The sequence below is a fragment of the Micropterus salmoides genome, unplaced genomic scaffold (genome assembly GCF_014851395.1).
Source record: "Micropterus salmoides isolate LMB-PRFRI ecotype aquatic unplaced genomic scaffold, ASM1485139v1 Ms_hic_scaffold_4, whole genome shotgun sequence".
Classification (NCBI taxonomy): domain Eukaryota; kingdom Metazoa; phylum Chordata; class Actinopteri; order Centrarchiformes; family Centrarchidae; genus Micropterus; species Micropterus salmoides.
Window position 1 is genome coordinate 25,360,055 of NW_024043372.1, and position 18,924 is coordinate 25,378,978.

General features: G+C 40.8%; 1 protein-coding gene across 2 annotated transcripts; it reads right to left on the minus strand.

Annotated features, from left to right (window-relative positions):
* Positions 1-895: 895 nt before the first annotated feature.
* On the minus strand, positions 896-15,511 carry ikbke (inhibitor of nuclear factor kappa B kinase subunit epsilon). 2 transcript variants are annotated; one of them, XM_038697346.1, is made up of 21 exons: positions 15,296-15,511; positions 14,450-14,549; positions 14,019-14,156; positions 13,594-13,723; positions 13,336-13,517; positions 11,520-11,680; positions 9,403-9,513; positions 9,125-9,304; positions 6,115-6,311; positions 5,725-5,783; positions 5,506-5,597; positions 5,314-5,415; positions 5,127-5,184; positions 3,719-3,831; positions 3,565-3,641; positions 3,432-3,471; positions 3,230-3,331; positions 2,215-2,311; positions 1,951-2,042; positions 1,798-1,869; positions 896-1,683 (listed from the first exon to the last, which is right to left on the minus strand). In XM_038697346.1, the coding sequence occupies exons 2-21, from the start codon at positions 14,546-14,548 to the stop codon at positions 1,620-1,622; spliced, it is 2,166 nt and encodes a 721-aa protein (XP_038553274.1). In that variant the 5' UTR covers position 14,549; positions 15,296-15,511; the 3' UTR covers positions 896-1,619. The 2 variants fall into 2 exon arrangements, with proteins under 2 accessions (XP_038553274.1, XP_038553273.1); XM_038697345.1 differs by having other exon boundaries at positions 15,073-15,511.
* Positions 15,512-18,924: the final 3,413 nt, after the last annotated feature.

Sequence of the window (18,924 nt, forward strand, 5' to 3'; positions counted from 1 at the left end):
TGGTAGCAATAGTAGGCCTTCACTCTAAATTTAGTCCTGATAATAACCTTCTGAAACCACTTATAGGCGTACTAAAAGTAGACTACAGAAAGTAGACTGGCATAAACTAGAAACCACAATCACAGATAAAGAACCCATGGAGCTACCGGAGACATGATTAAGAAGTATGACACATGGAACATAATAATAAGGCTTTAGGTTTCCTATTTAATTTGTCTAGATACTATGTTTAAAAACGGTATTACTACATATTAGAGAGTAGTCTTTGTATTTACACAGACCTCCCCGTTTTTGACCAGGGAAGGGCATCTATTTTATGTAATCAATTATTTAATACTTTTTTGTAGTTGTTAAAAAGGGCTGGGCAGACGTGTTGTGTGAAACTTATGTGTTGGTATGAAACAGGACTGACACATGAGGCTGAATATTGTCATAATGTATAACACGAGAAAGTCTAGGTGATAAAAACACAATGTCACACTTGTTTGTGTAGACTAAGAACAGGAAAGTTATCAAATTTTCCACTTTGCCAAGAGCCCGTCATATGACGGTCACAAAACCACAGAGGCAGTTGCGCGTCCCCCGAACCAAGCCGAGAAAGCCCCCGAGGACACCCACACCACGCCTCCACACCGAGTGAAAATCTTTTAATTCTCTGCACTTTGCGATGTCACAACAGCTCACTTGTTCTTTTTGAGACCTTTATACTTCCCCTCCCAGATACACCTAGCCACATCAAATTGTGTTAAAGTCATGTAAAAGTAATTTAAGTAGGCTACAGATTGAATATGAGAGCGTCCTGTTGTCACACAACTTTACGGACTTTTCAGAATGTGTTGATTCGTCCTCATTAACTGAGATAAAATCATTACTCAAGACAAAAACGAACAAGAGATTAAAAATATGGCAGAACAGTTTATAAGTACAGTAAAAGTATATGTTAAGCATCACATGTGGTCCCTTTAAAAACAAATACACCCTGGGATTTCCCCACCCCTGTGAACCATGCTGGTTAATGTCATTTCCTTACTGTTAACTGGCTGTAATATCACTGGACTGTGCAGTTCTGTTAAAAAGGAGACCCTGTGGTGAGTGCTGAGTTTCCCTGATTCAGGTCCTTCTCTTTTATAGTGAAATGACTCAAGCGCTTCTTTCAATAAACACAAACATAAGAGACATACAGAGAGAGAGAGAGACAGTCAGTATAAATTAATCACTTAAGTTCCTGCTGAATCCACAGTGAGACCAAAAAGAAACACGGCCTTAGAAAAACACTAGCAGCTTCATTTGCATTCATTTAGCTTTATCCTGACGGTCCATCACTGTTGCAGCCTATTAGAAATACAAGGCATTAATGAGGTTTGTATTGAACTGCTGCACTCAGGCCAAACTCCATCAGTGGTGTTTCCTCCTTCTCTGTTCTTTGCATCTTATCTCTAAATTGAGCTTCACATATTATTGATTGTCTTCTGCTGCTTCCTCTTCATACAGCACTGGGTGCAGCCGGTCCTTGAGAGAATATCCATAACTTTTCATGGATGGCAGTTTAAGTAAGGTGTTTGTCTGAGGGAGTGTGTATATGAATTTGTGAGCTAAGATGCAAAGATGCTGCACTTTTGTCACAGTGTAGAAGGTCTGGCCAAGCTCGGCCCCAGAGCTGCTGCGGAGTTCACTGCTCCCAGACTGTAGGAAAAAAGAAATACAGTCAACATCAGAATGTCTCACCTACAGTATACGGGGGTGTGAGTTTCGACAGAGGAAGAGTCGTATGCACAGGAAGTTAGTCATTCAACTGACCTCTCAATAATATTGTTGTTACTCTGTAGTTCCCTCACCAATATCTCCATTTCCTCCTTCAGATGGTGCATCCTAGAACAAAGAAAGATATGTAATCAGGGCAATCACGCAACTTTCTCTATCTTGTAAACACACACACACACAGACACACACCTGGAGACCATCTGGTCCTTGTCCCTTGTCGGGTTTCCAGGCTGTTGTCCTGCTCTCTTGGATTGCAGACTGTAAAGGATTTTGTCCAGAGCCTGAGAAGGACCAATGAGATGTTACATCATTACACTAAGATGCAACACAAGTGACATCACTGGCATTACAATTGAAATAACACTCCCAAATCTATTTAACAAAAATGTTAGAATATCAACTGTTGCTTCAATCTTTCATCTTAGCTGCAGAGACAGAAAGTGACATGCTGACCTTATTTTGGTGCTGCTCACTCATCTCCAGGTCTGCCAACAAGCCTGTGGAGAAAGAGCTGAAGTCCTGCAGTCGGGTCTGCATCTCCAGTAAAACACTACAGTAAAGACAGATTTCAGCAAGTCAAAGCTACCATCTTTACAACGTGCCAGTGGGGAAAAATGTAAAAATTTGTTAGTTCAAGACTGAAATCTGCCATGTGCAATTTTAAAATTATTTTTTTAATTATTTGAGGGCCAGCACTTGTGATAATTTGTTAACAAGTAGTACATGTATTGAATTTAAAAGATAATATTTAATTATTAAGTATTTAAATATCTTTTTATCCTAATGTCATTTTATTTAACCTCTCTCTTAAGACCAAAACAATACTTGAGCCGTAAACCAAAGCGTTTAAGTTCACAAACCTTAACAACCAAATCCTCACTGGAAGCCTGGACATGTGATGGGCACTTTGGATGGATGCAGAACTACCAATACATTCACACCTGAAAACTGTCCTGCACTACTGCTTGGCACATGTTCCCCTGTCCCTGGGAAGCCTCATTTCAAGCCTGAGTCTTTGGCCACGCACGCACGCACGCACGCACGCACGCACACGCACGCACACACGCACATTTGAAATAGGTATATGCATTTATGTAACATCAGCTAAATTGTAGTTCTAACACTAATAACACAGGAGAAACCTAATTTTATACCTACCACATCATTTTAGATGATGTAATAGACCAGATGTAATCTGAAATGTTAAAACTTGATCATAACAAACTGACCAGCAATTCAAGAATTATAGAGGGATATGTAATACAACTTACAATCTCAATATCCCTTTCTAAACAAATTTGAGGTGAGGATTAATAATGCAGACTACCAACTTAATATGTTTTAGGGGGACTGATGATCTGTGAAGGGCTGTCAAACCAAACAAACACTCATCTTATTCTAAACAGTCAAGAACAGTTGAGATAACACAGCTGAGGTGAATCTGGTCCAAAGTCTGTACTGTTCTGACCTGCTCCACGTCCTTGTTGTGGCCAAAAGCTCTTTGTATCTCTGCACGCAGTCCTCTCTAAAAAGAGATTTCACTCGCTTAATGTGGGACGACAGGTGGATTCTGGGAAGGAGGAGAGACAAGCAGATTACAGAGAGCACTTAGAACAATATCCCTTGCAGGCTGGATGAGCAGGACAGCTGCTAGGTGGACACATACTCACTTCTCAAACTTGTGGATTTGCTCATCATTATATGCCAACTCTGTGGTGAAAACAAGAAAAGTGTAAAGTATTGTTACCTTGAACAAAAACAGCATTAAATACACAGAATATACCAACAAAGAAACATACATACTGCCAGTAAATCTGTCTTTACGATAATGCTGATGGATTGTTGTTATCTTCTGTAGCAGCATCTCCATTTTCTGACAGCTGTGGGAGACAAGAGGTCAAAGTTCAAACACCACAAACCCATGAGGTCACTCCGGAAGCTTTGAATCTCTGAGTACCTCTTGTCATTGGCCAGCGTCTCTGCTAGCTTGGCCTGTTCTATCTGCAGATGGTCCAGTCGGTTCTGAAACTCTTGGATGCCGGCAGTGTATATAGGCAAGTGCTCATGGACCTGTAGAGACAGCAGCCACAGACTCTGACATCCAAATCAACAAATCCCAAGTCTGCCACAGAATCAAAGGTAGTATAGAAAAATGATTCCCCACAAACTTTGCTTTCGTGACCAGGACAGTGATATTTTGAAATTGACCTATTTCCAATGACAAAACGGGCAAATTTGTGTCTTTTCGTTCTCATAAAGTAAGAAAAAAACAACATATGAATCCAAATTAACATGTATTTATACACCGGCTTTGATCTTTACCCCAGACAGCTTAGGGAAGAAGTCTTGAAGGCACTTGAAAGCTGCCGACTCCTTATCTAGAGCTCTGACAAATCGTTTCAGAAGGCTCAATATGATGTGCAGTGGTTGCATCAGCAACTTCTGGGGAAAATTGGGTTGTGCTGTAGATTTCAGAATGATACTGGTGTCTTGGAAATTAATCTATTTCCTTGAGGAGAATTTAACAGGTAGATGGTGTTTAAGGAAGATTGGGTTCAGTTTGTCAGATGTGACGTCATTCAGCTGCATTATTCTCTGCAGTATAACAATATATATTTAACGCTAGACAGTAATGGTTTTAGATTAGATTTGCTGTCATTTAATAGAAACGTGTTAACCGAGAACTCATGAGATTTAGGGCTTAAAACTACCACTTTCCCAAAATCTCAAAAGGGGGAGGGCTAATATCCTCCCACAACAGCACCACTGATAAGGCTGCCTGCAAATGTGTGTGTGTCTGAGACATCAGCCTCGTGAGTGCAGGCATCGGCCGATGCAGATTATCTAAAAATGCCAGATATCGGCAAACTATGTGTCAAACCTCATAATTTTTCAGTACTGACCGAAATGTGTCCATATTGAAAGTGCCTGGTCAGATTTGTAGTCTTGCTTTTGTAAGACTAGTTTATATGGGCAAAATTCTTCTGCTTGTTTGTGTTTCAGCCTTTCACATTCAAGACGGCTGGCTTTGTTTCCATAAAGGATTTTTTAAATTCATAAAAGTATCATTTTGGTATCTGTACTGTAATTTAAAAAAAATTCCCAGTCTTACTTTCAATAGTGAGGGTAAGTCATCCCTATAAGTAAAGCCAATAGTTGGCCATTAAAACAGGAGGTCTGCAACACCTTTGCTGCATGCCATCCCTTTGCTCTAGCTCCTTTCATTATGAAAAGTCATTCTCCATTATATACTCAAAAATGAAGAAATAACAGCATCAAAATAAAGAAAAAGCCCCACTCCCAACACCATTTCCATCAGCTAAGTCAAGATGGCTTCTGCGATGCTTCTTCCTGATGCCACTCACCAGCTGCAGCTTTTGGCCGTTATCAGCTGAACCTTGGTTTTCCGAAGAATATTGGCCTCTAAGAAAAATTAAGATATAAGAGATATGGGAGAATAAAATACATACAATCATCTGTGCAATTCAGCACCCCAACTGTGACATCACAGATTCACTATAATAAGCTCAAAAAGTGTGCAGATGAACTCACAGTGTGTGAATCCTGTGTTCTACGCTGAGGCAAGCCTGCAATCTAATGGTGATCATTGCAATACTGTGCATTGCTTCTCTACACTCCCGGCGCAAACCCATCCTGAAGGACAAGAAGAGTTTGACAAAGGTCATTACGTAGAGTAATTGGATAACCTGAGAGGTTCATCAACCAGTGCGGTGTGTGTCTCACATGTAGCTGTAGTATCCCTGCAGTAGCAGCTCTCTGTGTGTGTGCAGCAATTGTACTATCCTCAGATACTGGTGGACCACTCCCACTATTACCTACAGAGATAAAGGAGATAATAATAATGGGTTGGAGTGGTATAACACTTACAATTCTAATAATTAAAAAATGTACATAACATTAGGCATGGCTGGGTAAAAAAAAAAAACAGCAGAGCAGCAGTACCTTTGAGAAGTTGTAGTCTGCCATAACGTCAAACCTGGATGGGATGACTGGAGTCTCTGCTACAGAAGAGACCACATCCCAAAAACATATGACTTATGGAAACAGTGTGCATGTGTCCTTTTTAACAAACCTTCATTATGCACTCATTTTTTGTATATCATTTGCCTATATCGGGTTTTGCATTCAAATACATATTATGCAACAAAACTTGCATACAACAGCTGCTTTTCAAAGATATTTATGTGTTTTCTGAGTGTGATGCTGGAAAACACCTCTTATCAAAACTATTTCATATTTCCCTGGGGGAACAGCAAAGAATAAAGGAGAAGAAGCTTTAGACATCACAGAAACATATCAAAAGGTGTGTGTGCGTGTCTTTGATTGTCTTACGTTCTCTGAAGGGCAGGGTGGTATTTCCTTCAGGCCCGTGGGTGAGCAGAATGAGGGGCTGGGCAGGTGAAGTACGCGGGAGGTTCACCACCTTCATGTTGCCCTCCAGGTGGACGTTGTGACCCAGGTACAGTAGATGTTGCATCTGTACACCTATCTTAGTCTGAGACACCACCTCCTCAAAAAATACTGACACCCTGAAAGGATTGAGAATAGTGAGAGAGCGTTTTTGCAACCTGAATAAATTTTAAGATCAGGGTCAGTGCTTTTAGTAACTGCTATAATTGTGATTCTCTGCAATGGGCATTAGTGTTAGACGATGCCATCATCTAATGCCGATGGCTGCCAGACATCACAATCTTGAGCCGGCATTGTGATTGTACAATTGTATAATCCCGCAGTTGCTTCACATTATTGGCGTTGGTGGAATCATCGACTGAGTCAATACCTACCGTAACTTTTGACCTAAATACCAACATCCCACCCCGCACTACCTCATTTACATAGTTAACACTTTGCTCTAAACCCCCACCTACTCTTGTGCTACGCTGTAAAGTAAACCAAAACACCAAATGAAGAGGCAAAGCACATTTATAGGTCAGGAAGCTGCATAATACAGTATGCAGCCATGAAAACAAACCCTTTTCCCTCCTTTCTTGTTGTGGAAGCAACATTTGTTCAAAATAGTAACTGGATTAAGTTAAATGCTCAGGCATGTGATTGGCAAAAGGCAAAAAAGCAGGAAAATATACTGAGCCCCCCCCACACCCCAATAAAACTGGCGGCGGCTCTATTATAACATGGATGGTAAAACAGGACCCATGACAATAACTTATTTGGTAATCAAAGACAAGTGTCTAATCCCCTGTGCTATCGCAACCTCTCTATAATAATTATTATTTTGTATTCATTTTTTACCAAACTTCAACCGCTAAATGTGCAACATGAAATATGAAATAATTGAGTCTATAACTAAATAATATAACTACTAACTTTTAAATTAGTTCAGTAGAAGTTAATAGATTATTTTTAATGAATAAGAGACAGCAGCAAAGGTTGTTGCCTGTTTAAGACCTGGTGGCCTAACTGTTAAAGAAACAGTTACATTATTCAGGAAACTCAGAACAAACAGCCAGAGCCCTGTTTCAGAAAGCAGGCTTAACAAACTCTGAGCTTATCCCTGAGCTCTGGGTTGATTGAGACTGAGGTGGGAAACTCTGAATTTTCGGTTCCAGAACAGCTGATCAGAATAAGTTCAATCAACTCTGAGTATGTTGAGCCTGATGGAAGCGCGTGTGTGGGGATGGTAACGGGTAAATAAAGGCAGAGCCTCCATTTCAATCGGGTGAAGCTAGAAATATGAATGCGTGCCATGACAGGCTCTAAAACGCAGGAGTGGAAGAAGGATCAATGCGTTAATATTAGGCTACTACACAGTGTTGCTCATTCATCATTTACCAGACTGGACTTTCCTTAATAAATTATAAAGTGCTACAGCCCATTAAATTTTATTAAGTGAGGCCTATTGATCAAATATAGGACACAGTTTACTCGTGGAACTGTGATTGTAAAGTCAGTGACACCCAGAAAGTATTTTATTAATGCTGTCAAAACACATTCAGACTATCAGCAGGTAATAATAAAAAACTCACTTTTAAACCTTATTTAGGCCTGTTTGTTTCAGCTGCACCACAGTCAGAAAGTCACATTTTCACTAATCCCGCTTTCTGAGATGGGGCCCTGATCACTCTGTCTATTAATAAACTGTAGGAAACAGTTTGACATAAACTCTGGCAGCGGGCATGTGCGTGAGACGAGAACGACCGCGACAGAGCCTTGTTTTGCTGTTGCTGTCTGTTGATGAGGAGCACAGAACTACCCCACGGATCAAATCCTTATGAAAAGGCCTTATATAAACCCCGGAGGACAATGTTCTTTGCATCTTAGACTGTGACACAAAAATGGCAATAACGTTACTTAAAGCTATCGAAAATACCTCTCTATCCCTGTTCTCCAGTCTTCCTTTAGCAGCTGACTTTTAACAGCATAACGTTTTCACACCCATAAATCTGTGCAACCATGCTGTTGGGCATGCCGTCGAGACAGTGGCTGATCGTCAGCAAAATCGAAACAAAAAATCATTATTAGTCTATCAGAATACACTATCCCTGATATCTTAAATGAAGATGGTATAATATAGTATTTCAACATGCTCCCCATCTCCTTACAATACACGTGGAGTGAGGAGTGGTGCAATATAAAATGATTCTGTAGTGGGAGCATTTTTGATAGGGGATATTAGTCTATCACAACATGCTACCCCTGAAATGATGTTATAATATAATCAAAAAACAGAAGATTTCATAATACTGTGAGAGTTATAACTTTATGGGTTTGGAAAAGAGAACACATAAGATTTTTCGATAGGGCAGAGCGACTTGATAGATTCTGCGCTATGGTAGCATTTTTCGACAAGGCAGCATATATCGTCAGAACACCGGCGCCGCTGACCAGGAGCACGGTCACGCATTCACGTTAGGAATCGTGCGTTCAGTAGCGCACATTTACTTGGATTTGTAAAGTTAGCAATCATTACAGTTCTGTAATAATATAACTGTTTTGGAAATAGTAATCCATTACATTACTCTTTACTGCGAAAAGAAATATTGCAGTATTACAGCCCAACACGTTATGTACCACTGATGGGCGAGAGTGACTGTAGTAGGCTACACACTGTGCAGGTGATAGATGATAGATAGATGTCCTCAAATCCTTTCCGTTTCACTCGGCCAGCTCCTGTACCCCCCCCCCCCCTTTTTTTTTTATTACAGATCTGCATGATTCACATGGGTCAGATTTTCAGGTCAGAAAAAACGAAAAAAAAACATCCCTGAATGCTACAGTATGAGTTGTGGCATCCTCCTTGTGTTGCCTTTTTTTTTCCCACACTCCATTACATTTTAAACAGTCCTGTACACACTGCAGTCCTGCTTCACCTGTGAAGACTTACGTGTTGTGGTGGTGCACATAGATGCAATGTGCCATGGCCTGTTGCAGAGAGAAGAGGTGAACTGGCTGCCTCTGCAGTATGTCGGTTGTGGCTGTGAAGAACTGGTCAAAACCCCAACACCTCTCCTGGTCAGCCTCCAGTATGCCTGCTAGTACTGGAACCAGCTGCACCATCAGACCCCTACAGACAGAGAGAGAGAGAGACAGAGAGAGACGCGTGTTCTCATTAAAGAAGAGTTACTAAGATGCATGTTTACATGCACTTATTAGGTGACATACTGTGACAGTTGGCAGCTGTGAGGTAGGTGGTAGCTCCACTCTATACGTCCGTCCGCTTCCCGCTGTACTCCAGCTATTGCCCCCATAGGCTTCTCTGTAGTTATTTTGTACCTGCACAACAAAACAAACAGATCAGGGTGATAGATCATTAATGGATGCTTATGTTCTGCCTGATACTCTAGGATTCCTGAAGACATGCAGCAAAATACATTTCTCTAAGTGGAAGTCTAAGCATTTGCACAATTAAAATAGTTGAGTGGCGTTTTCATTAACACAGATGAAATGCAATCTACTGATTTCATGGCGGTATGCTTTCCAATATTTTTATGGATCTTGACTGGAATAGAGCTAAAGACAAGTAGTTTAGGCAAAACTCAATGTCATAATTTCATGTATGTAAATAAATACATACATGAACTACATCATTACCTATGACTGAAGGGGTGGAGTTTGAATGTTGCTGTAAGTGATGTGTGGCCTATGAGGTACAGTGGGGGAAAAAAGTATTTGACCCCTTGCTGATTTTGCAGGTTTGCTCACTTACAAAGAATGCAACAATCTACAATTTTAATCATATGTACATTCTAACAGTGAAAGACAGAATCCCAAAGAAAATTCCAGAAAATCACATCATATGAATTTATAAAAATTGATAACCATCTGATGAGGAAAAACAAGTATTTGACCCCCTACCAAACAGCAAGTATTCTGGCTCCTACAAGCCAGTTAGTCTTTCTTTAAGACACAGCCCCAATCCCAACCAATTATCTACATCAAATATACCTGCCTCACCTCGTTACCTGTATAAAAGACACCTGTCAACACCCAAACAACCAGCATCCAACATCACCACCATGGGCAAGACCAAAGAGCTTTCTACGGACATCAGGGACAAGATTGTTGATCTGCACAAGGCTGGGATGGGCTACAAGAGAATCGGAAAGCAACTTGGAGAGAAAAGATCAACTGTCGGTGCAGTTATCAGGAAATGGAAGAAGCACCACACCACCGCCAACCTCCCTCGGTCTGGGCCTCCACACAAGATCTCGCCTCGTGGGGTGTCCCTGATCATGCGAACGGTGAGGAATCATCCCAAAACCACATGGGGGGAACTGATGAATCAACTGAAGGCAGCTGGGACCACAGTTACAAAAGAAACGGTTGGTAACACACTACGCCGTCATGGATTGAAATCCTGCAGCGCACGCAAGGTCCCCCTGCTCAAGAAGAAACATGTACAGGCCCGCATGAAGTTCGCCATTCACCACCTGGACGACTCAGAAGAGGCCTGGAAGAAGGTGATGTGGTCAGATGAGACCAAAATAGAACTTTTTGGCCTCAACTCGTCGTGTTTGGAGGGCAAAGAACCCCGAGTACAACCCAAAGAACACCATCCCCACCGTCAAGCATGGTGGTGGCAACATCATGCTTTGGGGGTGCTTTTCAGCCAAGGGGACGGGACAACTCCATCGTATTGAGGGGAGGATGGACGGGGCCATGTATCGTGGAATTCTGGACCAACATCTCCTTCCCTCAGTGAGAGAGCTGAAGATGGGTCGAGGATGGTTGTTTCAGCACGACAACGACCCTAAGCACACCGCCAAAGCAACAAAAGAGTGGCTGAAGAAGAAGCACATCAAGGTTCTGGAGTGGCCTAGCCAGTCTCCAGACCTGAATCCAATTGAAAATCTTTGGAGGGAGCTTAAAATTAGAGTTGCCAGGCGACAACCTCGGAACCTGAATGATTTGGAGGCTGTCTGCAGGGAGGAGTGGGCCAACATCCCTGCCGAAATGTGCACAAACCTTGTCACCAACTATAAAAACCGTTTGACATCTGTGCTGGCCAATAATGGCTTTTCTACAAAATATTAACATGCTGTTTGTCCAGGGGGTCAAATACTTGTTTTTCCTCATCAGATGGTTATCAATTTTAATAAATTCATATGTGATTTTCTGGAATTTTCTTTGGGATTCTGTCTTTCACTGTTAGAATGTACATATGATTAAAATTATAGATCGTTGCATTCTTTGTAAGTGGGCAAACCTGCAAAATCAGCAAGGGGTCAAATACTTATTTCCCCCACTGTACCTCTGCCACACCTAATGTATTCACTTACATGGTGGGCTTGTTCCTGCGGGGTCCTCCATATGGTATAAAGGGAAGACTCCCAGTGGCAGCGTGGTAAAAAGTCACACCAATACTCCACAGGTCTACACTCACTCCATAGGACTTCTGATGAGGCTTACGCAGCACGGCACGTTCGTACATGTCTGGATGCTACACACACACACACACACACACACACACACACACACACACACACACACACACACACACACACACACACACACACACACACACACACACACACACACACACACACACACACACACACACACACACACACACATATTAAGGGGAAAGACAAATGCAAGTCTGCATAGGTGGATTTACAATCATCATACCTTCATATGATGATAGCAGTTCGGATTATCATCTAATTTTGAGTATCATGTAAGAATCAGGTATAAGCAGTGTTGCGCTATAACATGTATTCTTTCTCCAGGAGTCCAAAAATCTAAGAACATCATGTTAAACTTAGTAGACATTTAAAGGTCACAAATATACAATGCTGATGTGACATACACTATATTCTTATTGGTTAAAAATATCAATTATATTGTGGCAGATACATGCAGTCACTGTGAATCACATAAGCTAATGTTTGTTAGTCATACTGTTCCGTATCTGCAGCGGTTCCATGAATTTAATGCCTTATAATATATATTATTAATATATTTATTTTTATGTCCACTAGAGGGCCCCATAGTCTTGATAACACAAGTTCATTTGAGGTATCAAGATCTGGGCTCCACAGGACCTGTCTCACAAAACCATTTCAACACAGTCAGCGAAACAATGGAAATTGGGTTTTCTATAACAGTGAGGGTAATATGATTTAGTGTGGAAAAGGACAAACAACTGGGGTATAAAATGAAGCAACTAAATTAGTGGGAGCAATATAGACTAGATTCATTGCACCTTTGGCTGTAAAACTGGATACTGTAAAGACATGTTTTACTAACATACACATACATTCTTTTCTTAAGAACAAGCTATCATTACACTGGTGAAAGGCAATGTTGAGAGTTTCCCCTGGAGGAAAACTGGACTGATACACAAGGTTACCAAATGTGCAATAACTGTTCATCAATAGTATACACAGAGCATCTTTTATTGATGCAATTATTATTTCATCACATTTGGTTTTATTCTACTTTGATGTCTTTATTTATCCAGGACATTAGTCGAGCATGAATGCACTTTCTCTGCACTGCCCCTCCTCCTCCAAGGCAGTAAAAATATAATTCACCTCTTGTAAGGCAGCAGTAATGGAATATGAATCTCACAGGCTACGTCTGAATGCCTGCAGGCTAACCTGAAGTGAAGACGAGAACTCGGTGCACACCACAGCGGTGGAAACCAATTTCCATAACACAAATGTTGAGACATCAAAGTGGTTTATAAAGAATTTCCACCAGTGTTTCCTGCGGGCACCTTTTTTTGTTGCTTATTACCCTCACCAAGTGAATTAGGATCTTAGACCTGATTTTTTTCTTGTTCAGTTAGCAGGATATTTCAAAACCTACTTAATAACCTTCTCTATTTTCCTAGATTTGTTGATCTGACACACACAAGGCCGCGAATTTCTGCTTACAAAGATTTTCAAAACTTTTGAAAAACACCTTTTTAACTACTAATCTAATATACTGCAATCAATCTATCTATATTCTGTACATATTATATGTGGATGACCATGAAAATGTCTGTTTAAAGGATTTTGCAGCCAAGATGGAGGCACCTACTTTCACCTAATTAAAAGAAATTATTTAATATGCTTACTGACTTTATTTGTAGGACTCTCATCTTACCAGATACTCTTCAGTTCCGTAGATAGACATAAACTTCTCATCATCTTCCAGCTCTCTTGCTGCTCCAAAGTCAGTCAGCTTATAAACAGACTTGCCATCATCCCCGACCTGCCGCATGATGTTGCCTGGCTTAATGTCCCGGTGTACCACTCCATTTTCTCGCAGGTGGTTCATCCCCTGCACTGAAGCGAAGGAAAGAGAGGAATACTTTAGTTTAGGTATGTAAAATGATTGGGAAACACCAAGGTATACACCCACCTACACATTGCAGAACTGTGAGGAACTCCGTTTCAGGCAGGCCAAAGGCATTTTCTGGCTCCTCGAGCAGGCTGAGCAGACTTCCTCCTGAACAATACTCCATCACCAGCACCTTCTGTTTAGAGGGCAGCTAGAGACAGAGAGAGACAGTATGAGATGCACATCCTCCAACTTCTTTATGAAAAGAAGGAAACCTTACATGATACTGAAAACCTTCAAATTGCTAATATAACCACCTGAGAAAAGTGACTGAGAATGTATATATAAATCGAAAAAATACATTAAGAAAGCTATCTAATCCCAGGTGCACAGACGCTCTTCTAATCCATGTTCCAAATTAATTTGAAATGAAGCTGCAGCCCTTTTTTACACAGTGACATCCCCAAAAATACGTGGCTGTGTGTCCTTTTGTCCGGTAGCTTTACCTCTTCCACAGTGTACAGCCTGACAATATTGCTGTGGTTGAGCTTCCTCAGCATCTCAAATTCTCTCATCTGGACCTCGTGGGGGCGGTTGTAGCTCACCATGTTAAACACCTTGACAGCTACCAGCTCACCCGACCTCTGCGCGAGCGCACACACACACACACACACACACACGCACACGCACACGCACACACACACACACACATTTGCATCAGCATCATCACAGCGTCATGTAAGGCTGATAAAACAGCCCCTGTGAGCACTGCAACCACAATCTTTTCTTATCTCACATCCTGGTGTTGCATTGGAGTCAAAAAGTAGGCTGAAACATTTGAGGTCGTGGCAGCAGTGTTGTGAATGAGCTGCTCAGTGGAAAAACAATTTGACAGTGGCCTTATGATGATGAAATAATCTGCAGTGTGTCTTGCTACCTTGTTGCGTGCCTTGTAGACACTGGCTGTAGCCCCTTGACCAAGGACATCTTGTAAAGACCACAGGTAGTTTGTTGTACTGGCTGTTATTCCTGTCATGCTGAGAGGGAGAGACAGAGAGAATAATCAGACAGAGAATTAGAGAACATTGACAGAGACTGAGGGAGAGATACCTCTTTGTCTTTGTGTTTCTAAAGGAGAAACAAACATTACAAATTAATCACGAAATGCAGAACAAAGTAGCTAACGTTAAGTTGTTCACATTAGTAACAACGAGCTGTTAGTTAGCTAATAACAATAACGTTACCTATACAGCACACTTTATCACAAACCCTACACGTATTAAAATCCTTAAGTTAAGGAGATGTTAACAGCTAACCAAATGTTACATAGTTAGCCAAACGATTATGCTCTGGTGACTTTTATTTATAGTTATCTTAACTGACAGCCAGCTCGTTGGTTGTGTACTTTAATAACACAACAATAATGATTAATTTTTAAGCAACTAACGTTAGCTAGCTACATAGTAAACAACTAACCAGTTCAGTAACGTTAAGCTATTTAGCAAGTTAGTTTAACTTACGCCAAGTTAAATGTTAGCTGTAACGTTAACGTTAGCTTACCTGGACTCGTACTGCAGCTGTTAGCCGTGCTTTAATCTGAATGAATGTCCCTCTTAGCCTCGCAGCACGACTGTTCCCGGGAAATATGATGTGCTAATAAACTTTACCATTCTCCGTTACAGCTCACACTGTTCCCTGGCTGTGCGGTAAATCCAGCCAACATAAGACGCCTAAGTTACTTGTTAAACTTATTCCGTAATGAGACGCAGAGATATCAGCATACCTGGCTAACGGCTGTTTCTGAACAGGTAGGGTCCAGGGACGACCCGCTGATGAGCATTAAACAGTTTCCTTCCGTGGATCCAAGGAGCTTCTTCAGCGGCAGCAGCTGTTTCAGGAAGTGTGGGCTTCACAGGGGAAGAATCTGGTCCATAACTGGTGGCGGAAATCCACAGAAGTGCAAACTTGACAGTTTCATTTTCTGCCTGATCGTCTGACTGTGTTACGGTAAACCAGGGGCGTATCATCATGTAGGAGAGCCACAGTCTCAGGTTATAAGAGCTTCTTTCTAAACACAAATGGGGTGTTTTAAACAGGAAAACTGTGATTCCTTTTCAACAGTGAACAGTGTTCATGAAAGGACAAAAGTTAAATTAGATCTAGTATGAAATCAATATGTTACATTATTTCTCAAGCCCAATTAAATCAACATTACTTAGCCTACTTCTTAACCTCATTTCATTTCCCTTTTCTCTGCTAATCAGCCAACAAAAACTGTAGGGTTTTTAATCAAATTCAAGGGTGTAGAGCTGGGACAGAACATGTCTCTATAAATATCCAGCTACTACTGAATTGTCCCTACAATTATTTTTTTTTATCAAAACAAGTATAACTACTGTTGCCCAGCTCTTGTTCTCTAATACTAAGAAAATGTCCCACCCTCATGTGTGGTTTGGTCTGCTGCCTACCTTTTCCAAACCCTTAGTGACTTTATTGCTAAAAATCTCCACCTGGGAAATGTTTTATTGTCCCCACAAACAGTGACATGAAATATCCGCCCTCGCAATAACTTAACTCTTGTAAAAAGGGGGGAAACTACAGCAGAGTTTCCACCCTAATATTCCCATACTTGGAAGGAAAGTCAGCATATCAACAAACAAAAACAGGTATTTCCCAAAGACACTTAAGAGCATCAGGGCCTAAACTAATCTGTCATCACTTTTGGGTGTTCATCTACAGTGAGAGTAGTTTTTGTTTTGAGATATTAAACCCAAGTGGGTTCATGAACCGTCATGAATGTGTTTCCATGTCCCTGTAAAGTTAACATGAGGGCTGTCTCGTCATCTCAGTTTTTCCATTCACGTCCAGCAGCTCCAGGATGAGAGACAAATCCACAAATCTGACCTGTAAAATCTAAGTTGATATAAGACTGACTGGTTTTAGAGGTAATATTCAAAATAAGGGAAATATATTTCCCCTAGTTGTGCAGAAATAAATACAGAGACCAGGCAGGTGACCCCTGGGATGCTTTTACTGAGTCTTGTGAGTCACAGAAGTTCAATTATTTTCTTTACAGTGGGTAAAATACTAGTGACATTAATGTTTGTATTTAATGTTCATATTATGGTTTAGTATTTGATCAGCTGTTTCCATGTTCACTGTCTGGTCTGATGCTCTACACCAGTGGTTCTCAAAGTGGGGTCCGGGGACCCCCAGTGGTCCTTGAGGGATTTCCAGGGGGTCCCCTGCAAAAAGGGGAATAATTCATCTTCACCGTTATTCCATAAGTAACACAATGATAGAATGTATGGATATTGTGGTCATTATCTAAAAGCATCAGATTGTCGACCCTGGGCCAAAATTTTTCAAACGGCAGTCTGTGGTGTAATTTGTGTCAGTTAAGGAGTGCCTGACATGAAAAAGTTTGAAAACCACTGCTCTACACAGTATGTGGCTACCTGTTTGTCAGCATGTCACTTGTTAGCTGCCTAACAGGCTTTGCACGTAGCTGTGTTCTGTTAAAGGGGAACACAGATTTTACTCAGAATACTCAACACAATGAGTACTATTCAGTCTGTGAGAACAAGAATCTCTACTGGTTGTGGTGGCAGCTTTCCAAAGTTTCATAAAATAACCCTGACAATAATATTAGGGTTATTTTTCATCTGGGATGTTAACAGAAAGCCTACATTAAGGGAAAACCGAGCATGGTTGTAACATTTTAGACATTTCTGTATGTATCTCAGAGCTCTTTTAAGCCATTGCGTTAAAAATGTGATATAAACTAGTTACATGTGTCTGCTATTAAATAGTGTGACTCCTAGTGTGTTATCTTTGCAACACAAGTGCATGTGTGTGTGTGTGTAGGTGTGATCCAAGTATTTTACTTTACAGTCATAATAGTGACAGATAAGTGAACATAATGATAAAATCTAGCAAAATGGGCAAATGTGCACCAACTGAATATTAGCATTTGTGTTTGTGCTTGCAGTCACAGTGGTGTTAGTGCAAGACTCCCGGAGAGCAGGCCTCATGGGCCCACAGAGAAGCCTACAGGTCTTACACTAACATTTGAACATAATAAAACAATAAACATTAATGTTTGTGTCAAAAACATACTGAAATTAAAAGAAAACATATAAATACAACTAAACACTTTCATTGTTGTTAACTAACCCAAACTCTTGTAGCCATGAACTAGCTACAGCTTCCAGAATCAGAATCAGCTTTATTGCACACATACGAGGAATTTGACTCTGGATTGTACACTGCTCACGATGTGCTTACTTATACAATAACACAATAATATATTAATAAAATCAAGCACAGGCTACAGTATAGAGAACACATATATACACACCATAAACAAAAACAGACAAACAGATTGAGACAATAGTGCAAAGAGCAGAGTGCAAAGGATGCAGGAGAAAATTATTATTACCATTAATGTTATTATTATGTACATGTCGGAGGTGCTACACAGTGTGATGAGTGCAAAGAATTCTGGAATAAATAAGTATTATGTGCAGGTGTTATGTACATGAGGTAGGTAGATTTGGTATACAGTATATACAATATGTGGTAGCCAGTAAACAGGAATTATTGCACAGGAATTGTTCCTGACACTGTGAGTCAGCTCTTCAACAGAGTGATGGCTTGTGGGAATAAACTGTTCCTGAGTCTGTTGGTTTTGGTGTACAGTGCTCTGTAGCGTCTACCAGAGGGGAGAAGCTGGAACAGATTGTGTCCGGGGTGAGATGGATCAGCAGTGATGTTTCCTGCCCGTTTCCTGACTCTGGAAATGTATAAGTCCTGAATGGAGGGGAGGTTGGCACCGATTATCTTTTCTGCAAAAATTAGACTTGTTACAACTGACCAGTGTTACAACCATCCCCGGTCTCCCCTACAAACTGGAGGTGTGGAGTTTTAAAAGAGTGAGCATTTAGGAGGCAAGGAAGGTCTAATGAAAGATGCCATCCATTTGAATCATGGGAAATGTAGGATCGAGTGCTTTTGGAGCTGACCCTTACTAGGGGCTAAAAGAGGATGTCTGCTGCTTCAGTTTTGACTGTTCTTTATTTAAACTGCCTCTTGTGAGTCTCCCACCTTCATGGAAGTGTAATACTAAACTACAGGAGTACCCTTACCCCAGAGGCTTTACTTTTCTCTGCACGGTTTAAGCAAGTTTTTTCCCCCCCAATTGACCATCAAAACATTTTGGTTAACTAAAGCCCTCAGTTTGTGTTTCACTTATATTCTTGGTCACTCACAATATGCTTCAGAATTACTGCACTTACTTTGGACTGACACAGATTTCAACTTGTTCTGTCCTTAGTTTTAATCAGTATTTTCATGTATGATTTTCTGAAATTAAATGTGTATTTTGTCATTGTCACAAACAAAGAATTCAAG